Below are 23,665 nucleotides of genomic sequence, written 5' to 3'. Positions count from 1 at the left end.
CCCAGGTTCAGACATTGGTTCCACTCCTGACTCCCTGGGACCTGGTGCTTTCAGTGGGGTCCCTGGTCGCCAGGAGTATCAGCAAGCCCTAAACCTTGTTAGAAATGCAGAATCGACTGAATTGGAATCTGCATTTTTAACCAGATCCCTGGGGATTCTTACACAAGGTGAAGGTTTGAGGAGCATTGACCTGGGACCCTGGACAAGATCATTTAAGCCTGCCTCAGTTTCCTCACTTGTAAAATACTGATTATGCCTACTTTAAAAGGTCATATGATAAACGAGATAACGTATGGGCCGCGTTTAGCACAGTGCCTGGTACATAGAGGGTGCTTCAGTATTCATCTCCCGCCTTTTGGTTCCCCTATCTCTCCAGAAGTTTCCATTCTTTTCCCGCTCAAAAACCTCTTCCTTTTGAAACTTGAAACCGTTGCAGTGCTGCTGTTGGACGATAGAGGGCACTCTCGACATTGCCATCGCGGAGAACACGGACACGGGGATGCGCAGGCGGTGTGGGTGTCCCGTCCGCCCAGGGGTGGGTGCAGCTGTGCCGCTGCTCCTGGGCAGGGGCAGTTCGTCCAGGGCTCGGGGCGGAGCGTCCTGGATCTGAGCCTGCAGCCTCAGTCAGCTGGTCCCACATTTGATCTGCCACCGCTAGTTATAAACAAACTGCCCGGCTTCTCCAAACCTCCGGAGCCCAGTCCCCAGGCCGGTGCAGAGGCGCCTCGCGCGGGCCGCTAGACGTTGATGAAAGACCCCTGGTCGCCGTTGGCCGTTTCGGGCTCCACGCAGCGCCCCTTTCTCCGGGTGACCCTGCGGTTCCGGTGGAATTTGGCGTAGCAGCGCAGCCCTGAGCGGAGAGAGGCAAGGTGGGTCAGACGTGAGACCAGCCAGTACCCGCCCCTTCCCCTCACCCCCGCCTGGCCTCGCCCCGTTTCACTATCACTGCCTTCTTTTTTTCTGCCCTACAACCAATCCATCCCCCGTACAGCAGCCTGAATGGGTTTAAAAGAGAGAATCACAGACGGAGAAGAGTGAACAGATGGAACACAGGAGATATTTAGGACCACGAAACTATTTTGTACGATACTATCTATAATGGTGGGTACATGTTTAGTCTTTGTCAAAACCCAAGGAATGTGCAACACAAAGAGTGTACACTAATGTAAATTATGGACTTAAGAATGTACCACTATTGGTTCACCAATCTTAGAACGTGTACCACACTAATGTAAGATAACAGGGGAAACGGGGGGAGGCATATGAGACTGCTGTATTTTCTGTCTAATCTTCCTGTAAACCTAAAACGACTCTAAAAATAGTCTATTAAAATTATTTTTAAAAGGGATGCAGGGCTTCCCTACCGTGCAATGGTAAAGATTCTATGTTTCCAATGCAGGGAGCTTGAGTTTGATCCCTGGTCAGGGAACTAAGACCCCACATGCCATGCAGCACAGCAACTAATACTAATAAATAAAAGAGATTTAGATTCTGCCCTTCCCTATAAAACCTCCCGTGGCTCCCCACTGCACTCCAAAGGAGATCTAAACTGCTTCCCCTGGCTTGCAAGACTCTCTGGGGCCTGCCCTGCCCCCTGTCTGCTCTCTTTACCTCCCACTCCTCCTCACTCTAACTCCAGCCACACCTAGTCTTCGCACTTTTCCTCATTCACCCCACCATTTCCAGCCTCAGCGCCTTTGCTGTTCTCGCAGCCAGAAATCCCTTCCTGAAGCTCTTGACATAGCTGCTCCTTCACAGTCCCTTCTCAAAGGGACCCTCCCTGACCACCTTAATTAGAGCAGGCGTGGCCCTCTTGGCCCACCAGTGGGAGGGGTTCCTGCTTGGGCTAAATCATGGCCCATGATAGACATTCCCTGGCATACATGGGTAGGCATGTTTTTCATTTCAGGCCACATCCTCCCGGGACTTCCCTGGTGGTAGTTCAAGGGATGTGGGTTTGATCCCTGATTGGGGAACTAAGATTCCACATGCCATGGAGCAACTAAGCTCTCGCCGCAGCTACTGAGTCTAAGAGCCACAATTAGAGAGTCCATATGCCACAATGAAGATCGTGTGTGCCGCAACTAAGACATCAATGCAGCCAAAAAAAACAAGGCCATATCCTCCTGATTCAGGGTCGGGAGTTAGGGAAGGAGATGTCAGTAGTCAGAGCAATCTCTACATTTCCAGTTGCGAGTGGCCATAGGGAGAGGGGCCATCACCAGTTCAAGATCTGTTTATGTCACTGTCAAGAAAATACAGAAATTGCTGTGAAGTCTGTGCTTAGGGGTCTAGAACCAACATGTGGATCACTGAGCCTTCAGATGTGTGGCCAGACGAGTGACACTTGGGAGGGGCAGGGGACCATGAATCGGAGTGGACGGTAGCCATAGAAGCCCTTCTGGAACCCTCCAGGCTGGCCTAGACTGCTGGACTTCAGCTCTGGGAGCTGCATCCAACATTTCAGAATCTCTCAGAAGTCCTCAGGACTCTTGGTCCTCATGAGGGTTCCTGGCATCACTTGGATCCCTCTGCTGTAGCATCTGGGCGACAATCTCTTCCTGGGCCATCTTTAAGGAGCTGTCATTTCCACTCAATTTCTTTGTTTCCCGAGTCTGAGTCTGCCGGGAGGAAATGAGAGTTTTGGCGGGACTGACCAGGATGGGAGGGACCAGGGAAATGAGCAGATGGGGCTTTGGCTGCACGGTTATCTTTTGAAGGCCTGGAAAGCTGCCCCGTCCTAACTGAGGCCAGGGGTAGAGGGAAGCATGGCTTCCCTGGCAGAGGGCTGCCCACTGAGCATCCAGCAGGGCACCACCTGGGCATGTGCAGCAGTAGGGCCACATCCTCCTCACCTGGGCAGGCTGGACCTGGAGGCCCTGGTGCTAATTCCAGGCTCCCTGGACTGGAGTGCCCTCCAGCCTGCTATGCACCTCAGTCTCCTCCGCTGCCAAATGGGCCCCCACCTTGCACACAGGCAACAGAAGGTGGCTTCTCAGCATCTCCACCCCTGCCTGCCTCCATCCCCTCACCTCCTAGCTCATCCCTGCGTCTCCAGTCCTGCAGCCAGAGTGAGATGGTATACTCAAAAGTCAGACCAGGTCCTTCCCTTTCTTAACACCTGCTGAGAGACTTCCCTGATGGTCCAGGGGTTAAGAATCCGCCTTGCAATACAGGAGACATGGGTTTGATCCCTGGTGGGCAAATAAGGATCCCACACGTGGCAGAGCACCTAAGACCCGATGCAGCCAAATAATAAATACTAAAAAAAAAACAACCTGCCAATATGATAATGTAAATGAAGTCCTGATCCTACCCTCCTGCTTCTCCCACCTCCTCTTGTGCCACCGTGTGGCTGCTGTGTGCCAGGCGCACTCGGACATGCCAGCCTTACTCCTGTCCGAGGTCCTTGCCTTTGCTCTGCTGCTTGTCTGGGACTCTCCCTTCCTGCCCCACTTCTCATCTTCAGGTGGCTAGTTCTGCTGTCCGCTCCTGTCGATCCTTTCTAAAATAACTCCCAGGCCAGCCTGAATCACTGTCTTTGCAGTTCTACTCCTTTTTACAGACATCTAATTATTTGCTTGTGTGTGTGTGTGTGTGTGTGTGTGTGTGTGTGTGTCTGTGTTAGTTGCTCAGTCGTGTCCAACTCTTTGCGACCCCATGGACTGTAGACTGCCAGGCTCCTCTGTCCAGAGAATTTTCTAGGCAAGGATACTGGAGGGGGTTGCCATTTCCTTCTCCAGGGGATCTTCCCAAGCCAGGCATTGAACCCCGGTCTCCTGCATTGCAGGTGTATGCTTTACCATCTGAGCTTCCCTAGTTATTTGCTAACTGTCGCTCATCTCTAGAATGGAATCCATGGGTGGAGAACTTGTTGGTTCTCTTCACCCCTGAATCCCCAATGTCTTAATCAGAACTTGGCGCATAGTAGGCACTCAGGAAATATGTCTTGACCAACTGGACAAATGAATAATGGGACTGAAGCAGCTTCATTGCTTTCACAGCAGATAACTTTTGAGGCTAATGTGAGCAAAAATAGGGCGTGTACCTCAGGACGGTTCACAAAGGGACAAAGGTCAAACCCCTCACGCCAGAGAAGTGAACCTTGGAGGTGGGATGACATCCAATAATTATTGTGCATTTTTGGTATTTTGTTTTTAAAAGAGTACTTGTCTCTTAGATGTATATATGGAAATATTCACAGGTAAAATATCTAAATTCTTAGGACTTGCTTCAAAATCCTATTGCCAAGAAAAAAAAAAAATCCTATTGCAGTGGGGGAACTGGATGGGGTGGGGACAGCACAGATTGGCCGTGAGTGAGAATTACTGAAACAGGATGATAGGAGATGGGGGTTCTTTATACTATTCTGACGACTTTAATATGTATTTGAAAATTTTCAGAATACACAGTTTAAAATATTTCCACCACTTTTCTAGCTACAGAGGTTTGCGCAAGTGATTTAACCTTTCTGTGCCTCAGTTTACTCTTGTGTGAAATGGGGAGAATGATAGCTCCCTATGAGATGGTTATGAAGACTAAGGAGCTAACAGGTAGAGTGCTTAGCACAGAGCTGGGTACATCGAGGCACACCTGGGCAGAAGGGCACACACTGCTCCAGGTGGGAGCTCAGAGGAGGTAAAGAGGGGGCCACCTGGGTAAGAGCCTCCTTCCTTGGGAAAGCGCTGGGAAATTCACTCCCCACCCCTTGTTATCACACTTGGAATGTCTCCCCTGGAATAGAATTCTGGTGTGAAAGCACCAGCCTTCTCAAGTTTGGTCTTCTTTTAAAAGATATGCTTCTCTCTCCTCCCTTCTCCCATCTCCAGATCATGGGAGATCATACCAGCTTGTATTTCAAGAGGTGAGAAAAGCAAATCTGAGCAATGATGCCAGGAATGGAGACTAAATGAATTCACAGATTGGGAAAGCACTGAGCAAAGCTGTTCCTGCTGGTGTCTTCAGCCTCCCAGGGATTCTCTCACCCCCTTCTCTGCCCACCCCTGCCTCAAGGAGAATGGGAGGTGGCAAGGTTCTCGGTGCCGAGGGAGCCCCCGGCATCTGGCCTCACCTTCCACGCACATGCAGTCGTCAAAGCATTTGTTGTTCAGGCCTCGGTTGTGGGGCGTGCAGAGATGCTCCCGGAGGTCGCAGCAGGTCCCTGCCCACATGGCAAGCACACGCGGTCAGCCGTGCCGAGCAGACCCCCCCTGCCACCCCATACATGCTCCCGCTGGACAGGAGATCCATCATCTCCGTGGTGGGGCTGCCCCTGGCCGGGTGGACCATCTGGTGCACAAGCCTCCCAGCCGGAACCACCAACGGATGTCCTGGCCGAGGTCCCCAGAGGGCAGGCGGCTGAGATCCTAGACGCCCCAGATGGGCAATTGATCATGGGAGGAGGAAAGGCTCTGTTGATTCCCCACTGGGTGGAAAGGCTAGGGGGCCGCCAGGTGTGGAGTCAGTGTGAGGCTGGAAGGGGCTACAGGGATCATGGACGCCAACGTCCTCTTTTGACAGATGGGGAAACAGAAGCCCCTGAGACACAGCCCCAGGCACGACCTCGCCCACCACAAAGCCAGCTCTCAGAGCCACTCAGTTGGCCCAAACTTGAGCCTTTCCTTCCTGCTCTGGGTGGAAAAACCATTTGGAAGGGAAACAGCTTGTCAGGGAGCTGGTGGTCTGGCTTACACAATGCCAAATGGTTTGGTTGCTGTTTTGTAGAATATTCTGGTTACTGAATTAACAAGAGCCGAGGTGTGCCACTCAAGTCTCTGCCCTTGCAGTCCACTGGCCAGGAGAGCAGTTAGCCACCAGCCCCCACTGTTAACACCTGCAGGAGCCTCCTGGGCTGATGATGTCACATTGGGCCTGAGCAGAACAGCCCAGGCAGTGACTGGCTGCCAGGGCCTGGCTCTTTCTGCCCAGTGGGGGCCTCTTCTAACAGGGAGTCTTTGTTCTGGAGCTGCCCACTGGGCTGGCTGAGATTGTATCAGACTCCTGTCCATTCCTCCCTCCTCCTGCTTTCATTGTTCACAGGCTTTATGCCCCACCATCCCCAGAAACCTCCTGCCCTTTTAACTCCATCTAGGTTTCGGCTTCCCAGAAGTCCCGAGTGACCCAGTCGGGGGCCAGTGGTTTAGACCATCCATCCAAACCCCAGACCCCTGTTCTCAGACTGTATTGATGGGCTCAGCTGCTGAACAGGTCAGGATGTTATCAAAGCACCCACAGGAGCCCAGCAGTGTCACGACAGGATGAAGACAGAATGAAGCCCGACAAGACGTTAGGGAGAAGTCAGGAGAAGGGTCATCCTGACTTAAGGCAGTGTGGGGCAGTGGTTCAGAACCAGCAGACCCAAGTTTGAGCCACTTCCGAGCTCTGTGATCACAGCTGAAACACTTGGCCTCTCTGAGCCTCAATTTCCTTGCCTGAAAATTAGGAATGACAGGGTCCCTCTCTGTCTGGGTTGCTGTGAGGATGAAATAGAATAAAGTATGGCAGCAACTCTCATCAAAGTGGTTGTTATTATTTACTACCCCTAAAGGATCCTACTCACGTGTCTGGGAAGACCCACCCGCTCCCACCCCTACAATGGTTCCCCCAGTGCCCAGTCTACTGCCTGGAACACGATGCTGGTTTGGTACCTGGCAGGCAGTCCTGGTGATGGTCACAGGGCTCCCCTTTAGCCGGTGATGTTTCATTCCCATCACTGGAGAGTTTGCCGTGGTGTTTCTCTGGGGAAAACAGGACGTGTGGTCAGAGGCTGAGGCTCATCAGAGCAGAGATTAAGCACTGGATGCCAGGGTCAGAGTGCTCACACCACCACTTCCACAGTGTGGCTTGGGTAAGACATGAAGCCTCTCTGCCTTAGTTTTCTCTTCTCTAAAATGGGATCAGGGGACTTCCCTGGCAGTCCAGTGGTTAAGACTCTGTGCTCCTAATGCAAGGGGCACGGGTTCTATCCCTGGTTGAGGAACTAGGATCCCATATGCCACAAGGAGTGGACAAAAAAAGTGTGTGTGGAGGGGCTTCCCTAGTGGTTCTCCGGTAGCTCAGATGGTAAAGAATCTGCCTACGATGAAGGAGGCCTGGGTTCGATACATAGATCGGGAAGTTCGATACCCTGGAGAAGAGAACAGCAATAAACTCCAGTACTCTTGCCTAGAGAATTCCTTGGACCGAGGAGTCTGGAGGGTCATGGGGTCCCAAAGAGTCAGACATGACTAAGCTACTAACACACACTCCCTAGTGGTTCAGGGGTAAAGAATCCACCTGCCAAAGTAGGAGACATGGATTCAGTCCCTGGGTGAGGAAGATCCCACGTGCCTCGGAGCAACTAAACTGGTGTGCTACGACTCCTGAGCCTGTGCTCTAGAGCCTGGGGCGCCATATCTACCAGAGCCCGCCTGTCCTGGAGCCGGTGCTCCCCAACAAGAGAAGCCACCGCAGTGAGCAGTCTCCGCCTCTCAACTAGAGAGTAGCCCCCGCTCTCTGCAACTAGAGAAAAACCCAGGCAGCAACAAAGACTCAGCCAAAATAAATAAATACAAACAAAATTTTAAAATACTTTTTAAAAAGGCAGAGGGGATCAACAGCAGAACAGACCTGTTTTTATTTTCTTCAGGTTAAAGGAGTAGCTAGTTGGAATCCGTCCAGTGTGTGATGAGCACTTAAGAGCAACATGTCTATTTCAGGTATCTGTTCCCTTATAGACTCCATGCCCCTCTCCCCAACTTGGACATCTGTAAGTCAGGCTGGGGTCACCAGGCTCCTATCTCAGGGCATGGTGGGGGAGGGGAGGAGCCCAGCAGGGGCATGGAGGGGTGGGCAGACGTACCTTTCTTCTTTGTGGATGGCCAGACCTCAGGCTTTAAGTCTTCATAGTCAGTCCAGTCGAACAAAGCCATGTCCAGTGTGGGCATCACCTCCCCATCAGGCCTGGGGTGAGCCTGCAGAGGAGGGTGGAGAAGAGGGAACCTAAAGATCCCAAAAGGTGGAAGAAATGTGGGGCCCCAAGATCAGAGGGCAAAGGAGGGGCTCCTAGGCCAGCTCATGGTGTGTTGAAAAGCCTGCAATCTCAGCCTAGGGAATTCGAGATGGCCTCCAGGACTCGGGCTCCAGAAGCTACCTGAGCAGTGTCTTCCCAGAGCAGCCACCCCCAGGCAGGACAGCACCTACAGGCAGCGGCTGCAGTCCTCAGGCTTTGTGTGGGAGGGGGCTGGGGAGGCAGCATGTCCGCTCAGGAGGAAACCCAGCTGCTCACTCCCCTGTCCCTTCTCTCCCCTACAGATGTCATGGCATGGCATGGCATGGCACTCTCCATGGCATGGCACTCTCCATGGCATGGCACTCTCCATGGCATGGCACTGTTGAGGCCACGCCCATAGCTCAGTTCTACTCTAGACCCCCCGGCCGCACCCTTTGTGGTTTCCGGGCTGGATCTGTGAACATGGGCATTAATGGCTCAGCGGTAAAGAATCTGCCTGCCATGCAAGAGCCACAGGAGACCTGGGTTCGATCCTTGGGTCAGGAAGATCCCCTGGAGGAGGGCATGGCAACCCACTCCAGTATTCTTGCCTGGAGAACGCCATGGACAGAGGAGCCTGGCAGGCTACAGCCAATAGGGTCACAAAAAGTGGGACATGATTGAAGTGATTGAGCATGCAAGCATGCCATAGGGCTGGATCCTCAACAGATGGGCTTCGGGGAGCCCTTCGATGGCATAGATAACCGTGGGATTTGTTGGAGATGGCTTATCAGGATCTCAAGAGAGTGCAAGACCCAGAAAGAGAATAAGGAAGATCTCCTGCTAAAAAAGTTTTACTTCTTCTACATGAATTATTTTATTGGTCATATTTAATGATTTTATTTTGAAAAAATGTTCAAAGCCACTGAAGAGGTGCAACGACGCACTTCATGTTAATTGCAAGAATAAATACCCTTTGTCTAGACTCACCAAGGGGTTTTCCCTGGTGGCTCAGTTGGTAAAGAATTCACCTGCAATGCAGGAGACCTAGGTTCGATCCCTGGGTTAAGATGATCCCTTGGAGAAAGAAATGGCAACCCACTCCAGTAGTCTTGCCTGGAAAACCCCATGGACATAGGAGTCTGGTGGGCTACAGTCTGTGGGGTGGCAAAGAGTCAGATACGACTTAGCGACTAAACTACCATAGACTCACCAATGGTTGGTGTGTTTGCCACATTTGCTTGCTTGCTCCCTCTCTTTTTAAAGGTCTGAAGCAGATGCATCAAAATGTTAACTAAAGCTTGTTAATTCTGGATTTTGGGGATATGGTTTTAGACATTGTTATTCTCTGTCCTTTGCGGGATGTACAAAATTCTTCCCCCAAAGCCTGACTTTTCTAGGTTCAGAGACCAGTGTGCTGAGCTGGCACTTGATTCCTTGGCAATTCCATAGAATGAGCCCCTGGACCACTGCCTGGACAGTGGCAGCACTCCCTGGATGTGGGCCGGCTGGCCATAGCTGGGCTGGATGGGCATCAGGAGAACAGGCTTCCATCCAGCCTCATGGGCCTGGACCAACTCCCTCCTGCCCCTGTGCCTCAGTCTCCCTAAAGGTACTAGGAGGGGTTTGCATGAGGTCACCCCAAGGACCCTTCCAGCCCCTTACCTGGGGCCACAGGGATGTGACGGGAAGGATCAGGGACTCTTCGGTGGCAGGTGCCTCAAAGGTGGTGAGGTAAAGTATGGTGGGGGCCAGGCTGGTGGAGGATTCCTCCATCGAAGCATCCGGGGACTGGTCTTCTGAGAGCTCCGCCTTCTTCATCAGGGAGCTGGGGCCTCTGACCAAAGCTCGGCCTGAGACAAGGAGCAGGGAACACAGCGACTTTATCTGCTCATCACTCCCTATCAGCCCACAGCAGGACCTGCATTTTTTGCTGCAAGCTAGGGGGCAGCAGGAATCATAGAACAAGTTATTGGCTCAACCAGCATCCCTGCTGCCCACCCTCCTGGGGAGGGGCCTGGAAACAGGAGGCTGGGGGCATGATAAGGGGGACTGTCTAGGATGAACTTGCAGTGTTGCTGGGGATTCTCCCTCTAAAACAACATTCCAGCAACTCCAAGTTCAGCTTGATGGAGTGCAGCCAGGGATGTAAGTGCAACGAATGGAAACCGGTAAGATGAACCATGGAAGGTTTCCTGGAGGAGGAGAAGTTTGTAGGATTAACCATGGAAGGCTTCCCGGAGGAGGTGAAGTTTGAGTAGGGGAATAAGGTGATGAGGCTGAGAGGCTTTGCAGAGGGGAGAGGCCTTTGAGAAGGCTGGGAAGTGAGAGCTCCCTATGTGGTGATGATGACCCTGCTTGCTGAGCACATGCTGCAGCTGGGACCATGTTGCATGCTGGGTCCTGCTTTACAAGCGTTATTTCACCTAACCTTTGCAGGAGCTCTGGAAGGTAGGTACTCTTTCAGTCTCATCTACAGGGAAGGAAACTAAAGCACAAGGGGGTTAGGTGACTTGTCTGAGGGTGCACAGCCAGTGAGTATTGAAATCTGAATTTAAACCCAGGTCCATCTAATGCAGAATCAATACTTTTAACCACTGATGCCGCCTTCCAAGTTACACGGGCATGGGGTAGGATGAGTGTGAGGGGGAAAGTGTGCAGGGTTGAGGGGTGGTCAGGAACCAGCTTCCCTGGTGGTTCAGTCGGTAGAGTCTGCCTCCAATGCGGGAGACCTGGGTTCAACCCCTGGGTCAGGAGGTTTCCCTGGAGAAGAAAATGGCAATCCATTCCAGGATTCTTGCCTGGAAAATTCCATGGACAGAGAAGCCTGTTGGGCTACAGTCCATGGGGTCACAAAGACTAGGACACGACTGAGTGACTAACACATACACGCACACAGGAGCCAGGAGGTGTCAAGAAAAGCTAGAGGGCCCACGCTTATGCTTGCCTCTTTTTCTCAGACAAGAGCTGACTTTAAGGTTGGTTGGGTCCATTGGGGCCACCCCACCCTCCTGAGATAAATCCAGCCTGAGCTCTAGATGGCCACTGTCCCCTCCTCCACTCACTCACTCTTGTGGGAGGGCCCCGTTGGTCCACTGGAGCCAGGACTGGAGCTGGGCTGGGCTGAGTCCATGCAGGGTGTATGCCTTCCAGTTTGGCATCAAGGATGTTACCACCCTCACACCAACCTGACACGTGATCCCCAGGGGTGGGAGGCTGAGAATGTAAGCTGGGCCCCCCTCTTCTGACTGTGTTCTGTCCACCTGAAGGGTTTCAGTGGGCCTGGCAGGGAAACAAGCCTCAGTTGTTTGCAGGAGAAAAGGGGGCTGAGGCTCCATCACCCACTTCCTGCAGAACCCCGCCCCCATCTATGCCTGCGGCTCTTGGCCCGCCCCTAGAGGCAGTCTTGTCACACAAAGAGACTTGAAGCTGAGGCTGCCTGCCTGGGCTCTTGCCAGGGGAGACTGAGGAGGGGTCAGCTGGGTGGAGATGCCGAAACATGTTGTTCCAGGGGAGTCTGGAGCTCACAGGGGATCTGGGAACATGAAAGGAACATGAAGGAAGGTAAGGAGGTTGGACTATTGAGAGTCTCTTGGACTGCAAGGAGATCAAACCCAGTCAATCCTAAAGGAAATCAACCCTGAATATTCATTCGAAGGACTGATGCTGACGCTGAAGCTCCGATTCTTTGGCCACCTGATGCAAAGAGCCGACTCACTGGAAAAGACCCTGATACTGGGAAAAATTGAGGGCAAGAGGAGAAGGGGATGATAGAGGATGAGATGGTTGGATGGCATCACTAGCTCAACGGACATGAGTTTGAGCAGGCTCTGGGAGATAGTGAAGGACAGGAAGCCTGGCATGCTGCAGTCCATGGGGTCACAAAGAGTTGGACATGACTGAGTGACTGAGCAACAACAACAAAGAAAGATGGGGAGGAAACTCCATCAACAAACAGGGCAGAGGCAGGAGAAATAAGGACGTGACCGCTCTCCTTGGGTCAGCCATGTCCAGGTCAGAGGACATGGATGGATTCAGCATCGAGAGAAAGTTGAGAATTAACTATTGAATAGAAACAACCACTGCTGCGGCCCCTGCCAAATGACAGACACTGTTCTAGGTACTCCAGATAGCAAAATTTCTGAGTCTACCATGAGGATAGAGGGGGCCTTGGCTTCACTTTGCAGAAACCAAGGCACAGAAAGGTGACTTGCCAGGAAGTCGTGGAGCCAGAATATGAATTGGGGCAAATCTGTCTTCAGAGTCTAAGCTCTTGGCCTCTGCTCTGTTTCAGCGCTAATTAAGTGATGTGCTTGGGGGGCACCGAATTGTCCCATGTCTGCTTAGGACTTACAATAGGATGGATTTAGGTAGAACTTCCTGAATCAGGAGGATGATCTATGGATAAGACTGAGCTTCTGTGGCCACATATCCTTCTCTTCTTCCCCTGCCCCACCCTGACCCCAGCCTTTCCCAGCACCTCTTCTCACCAGATCCCTCTGAATCTAGTGAGACCCCTCTCTTCCTCTGAGGGTCCACTACCTGCCCTCTTTGGGGCATCCAGTTGTCCTCCCAGGAAGCTCCTGCCATTGACCCCACCTCCAGCCTCCAAGTCCGTCACCTGAGGTCCGTCCCCTTGGTCATTTGGGTCTGATCCCTTTCCCCTACTGCCCCCCTCCCCCATTGCAGGGCCCCACCCCCTCGCAGACCTCCAGCTACCTCTGTGCAGCCTCAACCTCTCCTTCCGTCTCTTGTGCTCCCTGCCTCGTTTCTTCACCCTCTCTGACCCTGGAGCCCGGCTCTCCTTCTCGGGGTAGGGCCGAGTCAGCCCCCGGAGCAGACCTTTGTCCTGCAGCAGGCCTGCAGGACTCGGCCCACGCAGCAGCCCCTCTGCCCCTGGGAGCCTGGAGGCCTGCCTGGTGGCAGTGACCACAGCCCCATCCTGGGTCCAGCCAGGTGTGCCTGGGCCCTGCTCTTTCTTGCCCAGGCCCCGCCGACGGTGGTGGCTGGCCTGAGGCGTCCACAGCGCTGGTCCCGAGAGGTCGATGTGATTCTCCGGGAGGTTCTGAGCAGAGCTTCCAGGTCCCAGGGAGCCTGCCAGGTTCAGCTCCAAGAGCAGGAGGAGGGTGAGGAGCAGCATGGGGGCAGTGTGGGTGGTGGGCCCAGCTGAGGGCTTCTTCCTGCAAGAAAAGTAGGACCATGAGGGGGCAGCTCTTCAGCCCTCCTCCTCCACATCCACAGTCCTCTCATTCACACTCTTCTTTTATAAGTTGCTTACTTACATTTATTTTTATTTATTTATCTGTTAGCCATGCCGCAAGGCATATGGGATCTTAGTTTCCCAACCAAGGATCGAACTCATGCCCCCTGCAATGGAAGCATGCAGTCTTAACCACTGGACCACCAGGGCCGTCCCCTCCTAACTCACACTGTTATAGCCCAATCTGTTTCAACAGGGATGGAGGGGGACTTTGATCTTCCCCCCACCCAGGGTACATTTGGCAACATTTGGAAGCATTTTAGGTGGCCCAAACTAGGCAGCACTACCGACTTTACTGGGTGGAGGCCAGGGATGCTGCTAAACACCCTGCAATGCACAGGGCTGTCCTGGCCTAGAAAGACCACAGTGCCGAAGCTGAGAATCCCTGAGTTTCAGTAGTTTTAAGAAACACCCAGGTTCCAGTCTAGATTCCTTTCTTCTGTGCAAACCTCTGCCTTGGGCTAAGATCCCAGGAATGAGCTGAGTCCCTCCAAGCTCAGAAATAGGCTTATAGTCCCAGAGACTTGACTCAAAGCCTAAAATCAAACAAATGAAATAAAAGAATTTGAGCACATGCTGTAAGAAAGAATCGTGTTCTGTGCTTGGTGTGCGTTTCTATTACTTGGTCCTTTTGCCGACTCTCTGAAGTGGCGCCTATTATTTTCTGAAGTGGAAATTAAGGCTCAGAGAGGCTGAGTCACATGAAGTAAGTGACATTTAGTCATTGCTAAGCCTGTGCCCTGAGCCCCCACGTACTATTCCCAGACAGCCCAGCCTTGCCTTCTCTCTTCCTCCAAGTTCCAGGCAGGTTCTGACAGGGCCGGAACTGTCCCTCCCGGAGCCGGGGGACAGGGGGTGCTTTGGAGGCTGGACTCAGACCCTGCAGGGTGGGGTGAACTACCTCTGACCTCCCCTGGGGACAGCCTGTCCTTTTGTACTGGAAGTGGGGGCATCTCATGGGACCTCACTGCTCTCCTTTTTGCACTGGAGGAAGAGTCAAAATTCCCGAATGTTCCAGAAGAACTTGGAGCTAAGGCTCAGGAGAAGTGTGGCTGGGGAACAGCGGGGATGTCCCCTCCCCTCCCCCACAGTCTTCCCCTCTCCCCTCGACCCCACCAGCCTCACCACATCCCTGATGAGTTGGGCACCAGGTTAGCTGGGCTGATTGAATTTTTACGGCCTCCCCAGGTTGCCTGCGTATTCCATTAAGCTCGCAAATGTGCTTATACAACCGTCTCCTTGTGATTTGTGGCCTTGTAATTGCCCAGGGCTGAGGAAAGGTTGGTGGCCTGGGAACCTCGGCCAGCAGCTCTCCCTCCAGCCCCCTCAGTTCCTGCAGCCTCTGCCATGGCCATCCCGTCCCAGGTTCACCGTTAGCTAACCCCAAGTGAGGGGCCCTTGAAGCGGGCGGTGGGGGCAGGCTGACCTGCGTGGGGAGGAGTCGAGGGGAAGCAGAGGGAGAGAAACGGCTCCTCCCCCACTCTGCCTGGTCACTGGCCTCCCTTCCTTCCCTTCGTTCCCGCCTGGCATGTCCTAGTCCCCGGGGAGGCTCGGGCCCTGGCCTCCACCGCCCTAGGCTCTGCCCCGCCAGCCTCACCCCTAGCCTTTCCATAATGAGAGCCCTGGAGGCCGGTGCTCAGGCGGGCCTGCACTCCAGAGGCAGCCAGGTGGGAGGAGGAGGGGCCCTTTGAGGAGCTTGTCAGTCAAGCATTGTTCTGCTCCGGGGGACCCTTCAAACCCTATTTCCAAGCCTCAGGCAGGTGCCAGGCTGCATTTACCAGACTCCACCTTCCTCTCCCTGTGACTGAAGGAGGTGGAGTCTGTGTTGGATGCTGTCCACCACCCAGCCTCCACTTTTGTCCTGCGGGGACATCACATGGACAGCCTGGGAGAAACCCACAGAGCGCCTTCATCGACAGGGAACCTTTGGGACATTAGGGAAGGAGTCGAATCCCTCCATCTTGAAGGTAGAGAGGAGCAAGGTGAGTTACCCAAACAGTGCAGGCAAGAGACCAGATGAGTATTGGCAGAGGGGTGAGGAGTGAGCAGCCCCATGTCAGGCAGGGGCAGCTTGCTGTCCTTGCGGACACACATGAGGCCAATCAATGACTCAGAACTAGCCTCTGAGCTCAGTGCTCAGTGACCATCCCTGGCACTAGTTCCAGAGGACAGCATCTCCCCCGCAGAGCCAGGAGCTGAAGCCCAGCCCTACCCCAACCTTAGACAACCCCCTGCATCACGACCCTATCCACAGTTGCCATCTCTCCCAATGAAGTCCTGATACCAAGCCCTTGCTGGTGACCATGGGTCTGTTCACTGTACCCAGGAACCCCAACTTCAGTGCCATCTTTGTTCCCTGCTGCTTTGCACCCCACAAATCATGTATGGGGCCAACCTGAAGCAGGAAAGGGAGGATTTCAGCATGCGGGCCATCCCCTTCCTCAGACTTTTATCAGTACCATCCTGCCCCTGGCCCCAGCCCATACTGCTGCCAAGCTACTCTGATCTTGCTTACAACTGTCCCTGGCTCCCAGTTCCCTTCCCATTTAACCACAGACTCCTCACCCTGGCACTCAAGATCTTGTGTAACATGACCCCAGCCTAATTGTGCAGCCCTGCCTTCTATTTCCTCCCCATCACAGCCAATAGAGATTATTTCCTGGGCCTCGAACACCCCCACCCCGAATCTTTCTTGTCTCTCTATTCTCGCTCATGCTACTCTATGGAAATCCTTCCTGTCCTCTGGGACTTGTCCCAAATGTCCCCTCTGACAGAAAGCCTTCTCTAGTTCCCCACTGAGATACAGTTCCCTCCTCAGGGATGCCACACAGCTCTGCCCAGATCATTTCCTGCTGGACCAATCAGACCCCCAACTAGACAGGAAGTTCTGTCCCCCTTTTCCCTCTGTTCCTGTCACATTTACAAGGCTCTGCAAATAATAGGCACTTATAACTTTGGGCTTCCCTGGGGGCTCAGTGGTAAGGAACCCACCTGCCAATGCAGGAGATGTGGGTTTGATCCTCAGGTCAGGAAGATCCCCTGGAGTAAGAAATGGCAACCCACTCCAATATTCCTGCCTGGGAAATCCCATGGACAGAGGAGCCTGGCGAGCTATGGAGACACAAAGAGTTGGACACGGTAAGAGACTAAACAACAGCTAAGGATCAGAATGGAATCAAACTGATACCTGAGCCCAAGATCATACATAAATTCCCAGGGAGGGTGTGTGAATGTGTGTGTCTGAGTGTGTGTGTGTGTGTCTGAGTGTGTGTGTCTGAGTGTGTGTGTCTGAGTGTGTATGTCTGAGTGTGTGTATGGGTCTGAGTGTGTGTGTGTGTGTCTGAGTGTGTGTGTGTGTGAGTGTGTGTGTGTGAGTGTGTGTGTCTGAGTGTGTGTGTGCCTGAGTGTGTCTGTGTGTCTGTGTGTGTCTGAGTGTGTGTGTATGTGAGTGTGTGTGTGTCTGAGTGTGTGTGTCTGAGTGTGTGTTTGTGTGAATGTGTGTGTCTGAGTGTGTGTGTGAGTCTGAGTGTGTATGTCTGTGTCTGTGTGTGTCTGAGTGTTTGTGTCTGAATATGTGTGTGTGAGTGTATCTGAGTGTGTGTGTCTGAGTGTGTGTGTATCTGAGAGTGTGTGTGTGTGTGTGTGACAGCAGGATTCATCCAGCAGGAAATGATCTCAGAGAATGAGAGAGAGAGAGCATGCTGGACTGAGAGCTGGGGATCCCGGAGCCTCTTTGCCCTGAAGACAGCATGGAGTCCTCTTGTACTTGAATCTTGGCACAGTGCAGCAGCCAAGATGCCAATCTGGCAAAGAGCTGCTTAGGAAACGCAGGCTGCTACAGAAGTCGTGCCAAGGATCCACAGTGATGAGGGCTCCGATCCATTTCTGCCGCTCGGGAAGCCAGTTGAAGGCTGCCTCCCAAGGCACCAAGCAGCCAGGAGAGAAGCGGCAGCAGGTGCCCTGTCTCCCCGGGGTCCCCATCAGCCCTGGATGGTTCTGCCTGTGGTTTGCACACAAAACCTACTCTTCTGGGCCTGGGTCTGGTTTACTTAGGACTAGGGACACTCAGCAGCACTTGAGGGACAGAAGGACCATCCACACCCAGAGACAGCTCTCTTACAACAGAGACCTAACGGTGGCTCCTTAAAAACTAAACGAAGCTAGAGCAACTGTCACCAAGGAGCTGCCATTCCCTGAGCGGCTGGGAAGCCAGGCTCTTACAAGCTTGTTTCATCCATTTTTTATTGCATCCTCTCAACTGCCCTGCATATGGCAGGCTGTTTTCCGTATTTTTAAAATGAGAAAACGCAGGCTCGGGGAGAGTGAGCCACAAGCAAGGTGACACCGCTGGTGAGTGACAAAGCCCCACCTCAGGGTCTGCACCCAGCACACACAGGCAGTCAGTCCTTGCACCCCCTCACCCCTCCTTTGAGCTTCAGTGGGGGGTTGCTTGCCTCTCCCATGTAATCTCCTGCCATTGCTGTGAGTGCAGTCAGTGCCCAGGAGCCAGGCCAGGCTCTGGCAGCTGAGAAGAGGAAACTGACAAGGGAAGAGGAAGGGGTTTGTTTCAAGCCCTCATCCTGTCCCCAGACTGTGTGGAGTTAAACTGCCAGCGAGGTCTCCATCCAGAAGCCCGCAGGGATGCAGTGTCACATGCAAATGAAGGCAGTTAATGGAGTCTGGAGCCTGCTTTGACTCCTGAGCCCCCACCCCCTCTCCCCACAACAGCCTTGCAGTTAGGGGCCAGGAGACTAGGCGGAGCCTCCTGCCTACCCGCCTGGCAGACAACTGTGGGGCCTGAATTCCTCCTTTACTGATTAGCTCACCCAGTGCTTGATGGGTTGGAGGGGAGAGGGGGGCAGGCTGGGGGTGGGAGGTGGGAGCAGGGCTGGCTGAAGAGGGTTAGATGGGAATCCCAAGCCAGGGATATCAGTGAGGCTCTGATGGAGCTGAGGGGTTATGACACTCCGTCCAGGCTGTGAGCCAGACAACCACCCATTGAGAAATCTTAGCTATCAACCCCCATCTTTTCACCCTGGATCTCCATCTTGAGTGTGAAAGTGACACATTTGAGTCACCATATTTCGTAGACATGTTTCAGGGATTCTCTAAGCATTTGATTCTAGCCTTAATTTTTAAATGTTTTAAAACTATTTTGCAAGCTGCAAGTCGCTCAGTCATGTCCGACACTTTGTGACCCCATGGACCATACAGTCCATGGAATTTTAGGCCAGAATATTGGAGTGGGTACCCTTTACCTTCTCTAGAGGATCATCCCAACCCAGGTCTCCAACATTGCAGGTGGATTCTTTACCAGCTGAGCCACAAGGGAAGCTCAAGAATACTGGAGTGGGTAGCCTACTCCTTCTCCAGGGCATCCTCCCAACGCAGGAATCAAACCAGGATCTCCTGCATTGTAGGCAGATTCTTTACCAACTGAGCTATTAGGGAAGCCTATACTGTAGGTAAACTTCAGTCGTGTCCGTCTCTTTGTGAGCCCGTGGTCTGTAGCCTGCCAGGCTCCTCTGACCATGGGATTCTCCAGGCAAGAATACTGGAGTGGGTTGCCATGCCTCTTCTAGGGGATCTTCCCAACCCAGGGATCCAACCCACGTCTCTTCTGTCTCCTGCATTGGCAGGCAGGCTCTTTACCACTAGCATAACCTGGGAAGCAACAGCCACTCTCAAATGCGTTCTCTACCCAATTTTAACTCGGGCACAGCCCCACCATAACTTGGGCTTCTCCTGGGTCAGTGAAGAGAGTTCCAGGGATGAAATGTGAGCAGTTTAAAAGAACTGTTGACATTTGCTACAACTTATTTACACCCTCCAGGATTTTCTGGGCACCAACGACCAAAGCCAGTTAGAGGCTCCACTTCATATTGACAAATGCAACTGACATCCACTGTCTTCTTTTACGCCATTGAGGATAGCTTCTCTTTTTGTCACTGATTTACTTTAAAGTAGGCAATATGGTACCTTGGGCGTCACAGAGGTTGCACTGCATCTCCAGGGAGGAGAGGCTGAAGACAGTCTGGTGAAAGTAGGGCTTGAAGTTGTATCTTCATGAGATGGAAAAAAATTTTTGATTTGGGGAAGAAATTAGTGGTGGTGGTGGGGTGCCACACTGCTCTTAAAATCATGCCTTTTTGGTCTTAGTACTGAGATTAAAGAGCCTCTTGTTGAAGGTAAAAGAGGAGAGGGAAAAAGCTGACTTAAAACTCAGCATTCAAAGAACTAAGATCATGGCATCTGGTCCCATCACTTCATGGCAAATAGATGGGGAAAAAATGGAAACAGTGACAGACTTTATTTTCTTGTGCTCCAAAATCACTTTGGATGGTGACTGTAGCCATGAAATTAAAAGACAAAGAAAAGCTATGACAAAACAAGACAGCATATTAAAAAGCAGAGACATTGCTTTGCTGACAAAAGTCCATATAGTCAAAGCTATGGTTTTCTAAAAGTCATGTATGGATGTGAGAGCTGGACCATAAAGAAGGCTGAGCACAGAAGAATTGATGTTTTTGAACTGTGGTGCTAGAAAAGATTCTTGAGAGTCCTTTGGACTGCAAAGAGATCAAACCAGTCAATCCTAAAGGTAATCAACCCTGAATATTCATTGGAAGGACTGATGCTGAAGCTCCAATACTTTGGATACCTGATGTGAAGAGCCGACCCACTAGAAAAGACCCCGATGCTGGGAAAGATTGAGAGCAGCAGGACAAGGGGGCAACAGGGGAAGAGATGCTTGAATGGCACCACCGACTCAGTGGACGTGAGCTTGAGCAAACTCTGGGAGATCGTGAAGGACAAGGAAGCCTTGCATGCTGCAGTCCATGGGGTCACAAAGAGTTGGGCACAACTCAGCAACTGAACATCTGGGATTATGGATAAGATTTCATGGGAAATGATCGGTGCTGCTCAATAAATAAATAAAACAGATGGGAAGTATAGCAGAAGCAGACTACTGGATTAGTAGATTAGTTAGATTAAATGGTCTTCAGGGCCCTCTGCCAAGGGAGCCTGGGAATTTATGATCCATGGTGACAAGATCCTCCATCTGTTTGTCCGTCCAACTGACAGCCCCCTGTGGGAAGGGATGACATCTCATATCCTCCTGGTTCTGGAGTGAGCCCCCAGGGGCCAGGGACAAGTGTCAAAGTAGCATGAATTCACAGGACATATCTGTGAATGTTCAAAGACAATATGTGGGACTTCCCTGATGGTCCAGTGGTTAGGACTCTGCACTTTCATTTCAGAGAGCATGGGTCCAGTCTTTGGCTGGGACTAAGCTCCCACAAGCTCCTTGCCAAAAAAAAAAGAAAAGAGAGAGAGAGAAAATAAAACACAATCATGTGTGATGATAAGAAGTTCACTCCTGGGCCAGCCCTCCCTCTCACTTGATTTTGGAGAAGCTCTGCCTTGCTCTGGCCACCTCTCCAATCATGCCTAACCTCCAGCACAGGTGAGATCCTAATCCACCGAGCTGCCGGGATGGACATCCTGAGACCAGCACTGGGGTCTCTGGGATGACTAGGGCACACCTATCTTTCAAAGGCTCCTCAGAAAGGGGTGCACAGTCCTGGGGGGTCAGGGAAATGGAGAGAGAAGGGTTCTAATTCCTGCCACATCCCTGGCCACAGCTCAGGTCTTAAAATGATGCTCCACACAGAAACATTCTAACCCTCCTTAACTCATAAGAGGTTGGAAGGTCGGGACTTCCTTGGTGGTCGAGTTAGGAATCCACCTGCCAAGGCAGGGGACACAGGTTTGATCCCTGGTCGGGGAACAAAGTTCCAACACACCACAGGGCAACTAAGCCTGTGTGCCACAACTACAGAGCCCACGAGGTGCAACTACTAAAGCCCGCCTACCCTAGAGCCCAAGCTCTGCAACAAGAGAAGCCCTTGCAATGAGAAGCCCGAGCACTGCTACTAGGGAGAAGCCCCGGCTCGCCACAACTAGAAAAAGCTTGCACGCAGCAACAAAGACCCAGTGTAGCCAAGACTAAATAAAATAAACAGAAGAAAGAAAGAAACTGGAAGGTAGCTGCCTTCTGCTAAACCTGGACTAGAAGAGACCTCTATCCTTGAGAAGTCAAGAAACATCTCCATGGGGATCTTGTTCCCTTGAGAGAACCCAGCCTTACTCTGGGGTAGTCTGGGAGTCAGTATTCTTGGGCTCAGGTGTTGAGCCCTCCCAGCTCACGGGAGAAGTGGGTCTGGGGCTTTGTGGCCTTCTGGGCATCTCACCATTCCCCTCTGGGGACCCTGACCCTAAAGGGCTGAATTCTGTCCTTCAGAGCAGCAGTCTCGGGTCAGACTGGGCTCCAAGTGGGTGCCGCGTTCCCTGCCATGCCACGTTCCCTGCCATGTTTCCGATAACCCAGACAACTTCCTTTGCTGCTGTCTGCCCTGGCCCTGGCTTATCACCAAAACATTTTCAGCTTTGTGATCAGAAGGGCAAATCGGATCACTAGCTTTCCAGCTTAAAACTCTTCAGGGGACATTTCCACAACACATAGAGCAGACAGAGATCAGCTCCTTTATACACAAAGAACTTTCGCCTCACTCTCACACCTGGGAGCCCCAGGGGCAGTGTTTGTAAGCCCAGAACCCCAACTCAGTAGTGCTCAGGACAGACTTTGTTAGAAGGAATGCTCTAACTTGGGACTGATCGGCCAGACTCTTCCCTCTGATGCCTCCTCATGACTCCGTCATACACTTCCTGGAATGGTTGGAATTGAACAGTGGAGCTGGCCATCCCCAAGTCCCCACTTCTGCTTAGAACAGTGGGGCTCCTGGGCAGTCAGCTCCACAAATCTGGAATTCCAGTTGGGGGTGGGGGTCTTAGAGGTCCTGGTTCCCTAGGAGCAGATTCCTGTATTCTTTAAGGGGAGTTGATTCCCCCAGGGCTGGAAAATGAGAAGTTGTAATTGTTCAATCAAAATAGTTATGTTAGGTTTCCTTGGTAGCTCAGTGGTAAAGAATCTGCCTGCCAATGCAGGAGACATGGGTTCGATCCCTGGTCCAGGAAGATCCTACATGCCTTGGGGCAACTAAGCCTGTGTGTCACAGCTATTGAGCCTGTGCTCTAATGCCCAGAGCCACAACTACTGAAGCCTGCTTGCCCTAGAGTTCATGCTCTGTAGGAAGAGAAGTCACAGCAATGAAAAGCCCACACAACTCAGCTGGAGAGTAGCCCCTGCTCGCCGCAACTAGAGAAAAGCTTGTGCAGGAACAAAGAACCAGCACAGCCAAAAATAAACAAATAAATAAACAGTCACAAAATAGTTCTGTCCTCAGGGAGGGTGGAGGAGGGGGAGCTGGATCTTAATTTCACCAGCTGGGCTCCTCCTAAGGCAATTTCGGACCAGATTTTGCCTCTCTAGCCCCTCCCACAATCCCTCCCACCATCACACCTCATCATGAGTCATAATTTCCCTGTCTGTGAAATGGGATTATTAACCTGTCATGAGATTTGACTATTTAGGAAATTAGAACTTCTGTGTGTTTGGGGGAGGGGACATTTCTAGGTACGGAAGGAACTCAGGCAGTGTAGGTGGGTGGGAAGGTAGCAAAGATGAGCTTACTGGGGGGTGTTGGGGGTGAGACTTGAAACAGCTGACCTGGGTGGAGGGTGCTTGTTGGCAGGTTGACCCTGACAGTGCTGAGCTAGTCCCTACCCATCTACCCTGCCTCTCTGAGGCTCTGCACCCTTCAAGTGACACCTGTTCAACAGGAAGGAGCCTCTCAGCCCCTCCCCAGGCCTCAGAACAGCCAGACCCCACCCATCCCTCACAGATCTGCCAACCCGGCTTCACACAGAGAATTCTGCTTCTTGACCATGCAGCACCAGGATGGAGAGTAACATCAGGTAGTCAACACTTGCTGATCCCCTCTGGGTGCAGAGCCTGGGTGCCATGCAAGGGAAGATGCTCCAGTCTGAACACCTGGTCCCTGGTTCTGGAAACAGCCAGGAAACTCTGACTGGGACAGAAGCCCTGCCCTGGGGAGCTCTCATGGTTAACAGGGAAGATCTAGGTCTCACCTTAGAGGACTCTAAGACTTATGAGACACAGCTGCTGTCCTCAGGGAGCTCTGGTTTGAGTAAGAAAAGCAGCCTCTGCCCCAGGAAGCCTCCAGTCTAATGGGGGGAGATCTGACTGCTTCCCTTAGGGATTTCCCAGTCTGCAAGGGGACCCACAACTCTGGCCTCAGATGTTCCCAGGACATGGGGAAAACTTTGCTGGAGGGAGCTTCTAATCTTGGTAAAAACACAGTCTTTGCCATCTAGAGGTCCCCACTCTGACCCAGCAGGGAGGCCGCAGACCCAGTGACAGAGGGAGGCACAGACATAATTATTACTGATTCAAACACACACATGTCAATCCAAACTCATTATCTGAGCCATGGGAGAGCCCCCTCAACAGA

General features: G+C 52.3%; 1 protein-coding gene across 1 annotated transcript; it reads right to left on the bottom strand.

Moving 5' to 3' along the window:
- Nucleotides 1-430: 430 nt before the first annotated feature.
- DRAXIN (dorsal inhibitory axon guidance protein) lies at nucleotides 431-13,130 on the bottom strand. The gene is made up of 6 exons (XM_040263441.1): nucleotides 12,689-13,130; nucleotides 9,635-9,822; nucleotides 7,841-7,952; nucleotides 6,648-6,737; nucleotides 5,072-5,161; nucleotides 431-850 (listed from the first exon to the last, which is right to left on the bottom strand). Exons 1-6 carry the CDS (start codon nucleotides 13,107-13,109, stop codon nucleotides 738-740), a joined length of 1,014 nt encoding a protein of 337 aa, XP_040119375.1. The 5' UTR covers nucleotides 13,110-13,130; the 3' UTR covers nucleotides 431-737.
- Nucleotides 13,131-23,665: the final 10,535 nt, after the last annotated feature.

Source organism: Oryx dammah, unplaced genomic scaffold, assembly GCF_014754425.2.
Source record: "Oryx dammah isolate SB20612 unplaced genomic scaffold, SCBI_Odam_1.1 HiC_scaffold_21, whole genome shotgun sequence".
Classification (NCBI taxonomy): Eukaryota; Metazoa; Chordata; class Mammalia; order Artiodactyla; family Bovidae; genus Oryx; species Oryx dammah.
Note: the sequence above shows the minus strand (reverse complement) of the source record. Positions and strands in the feature narration are given on the sequence as shown.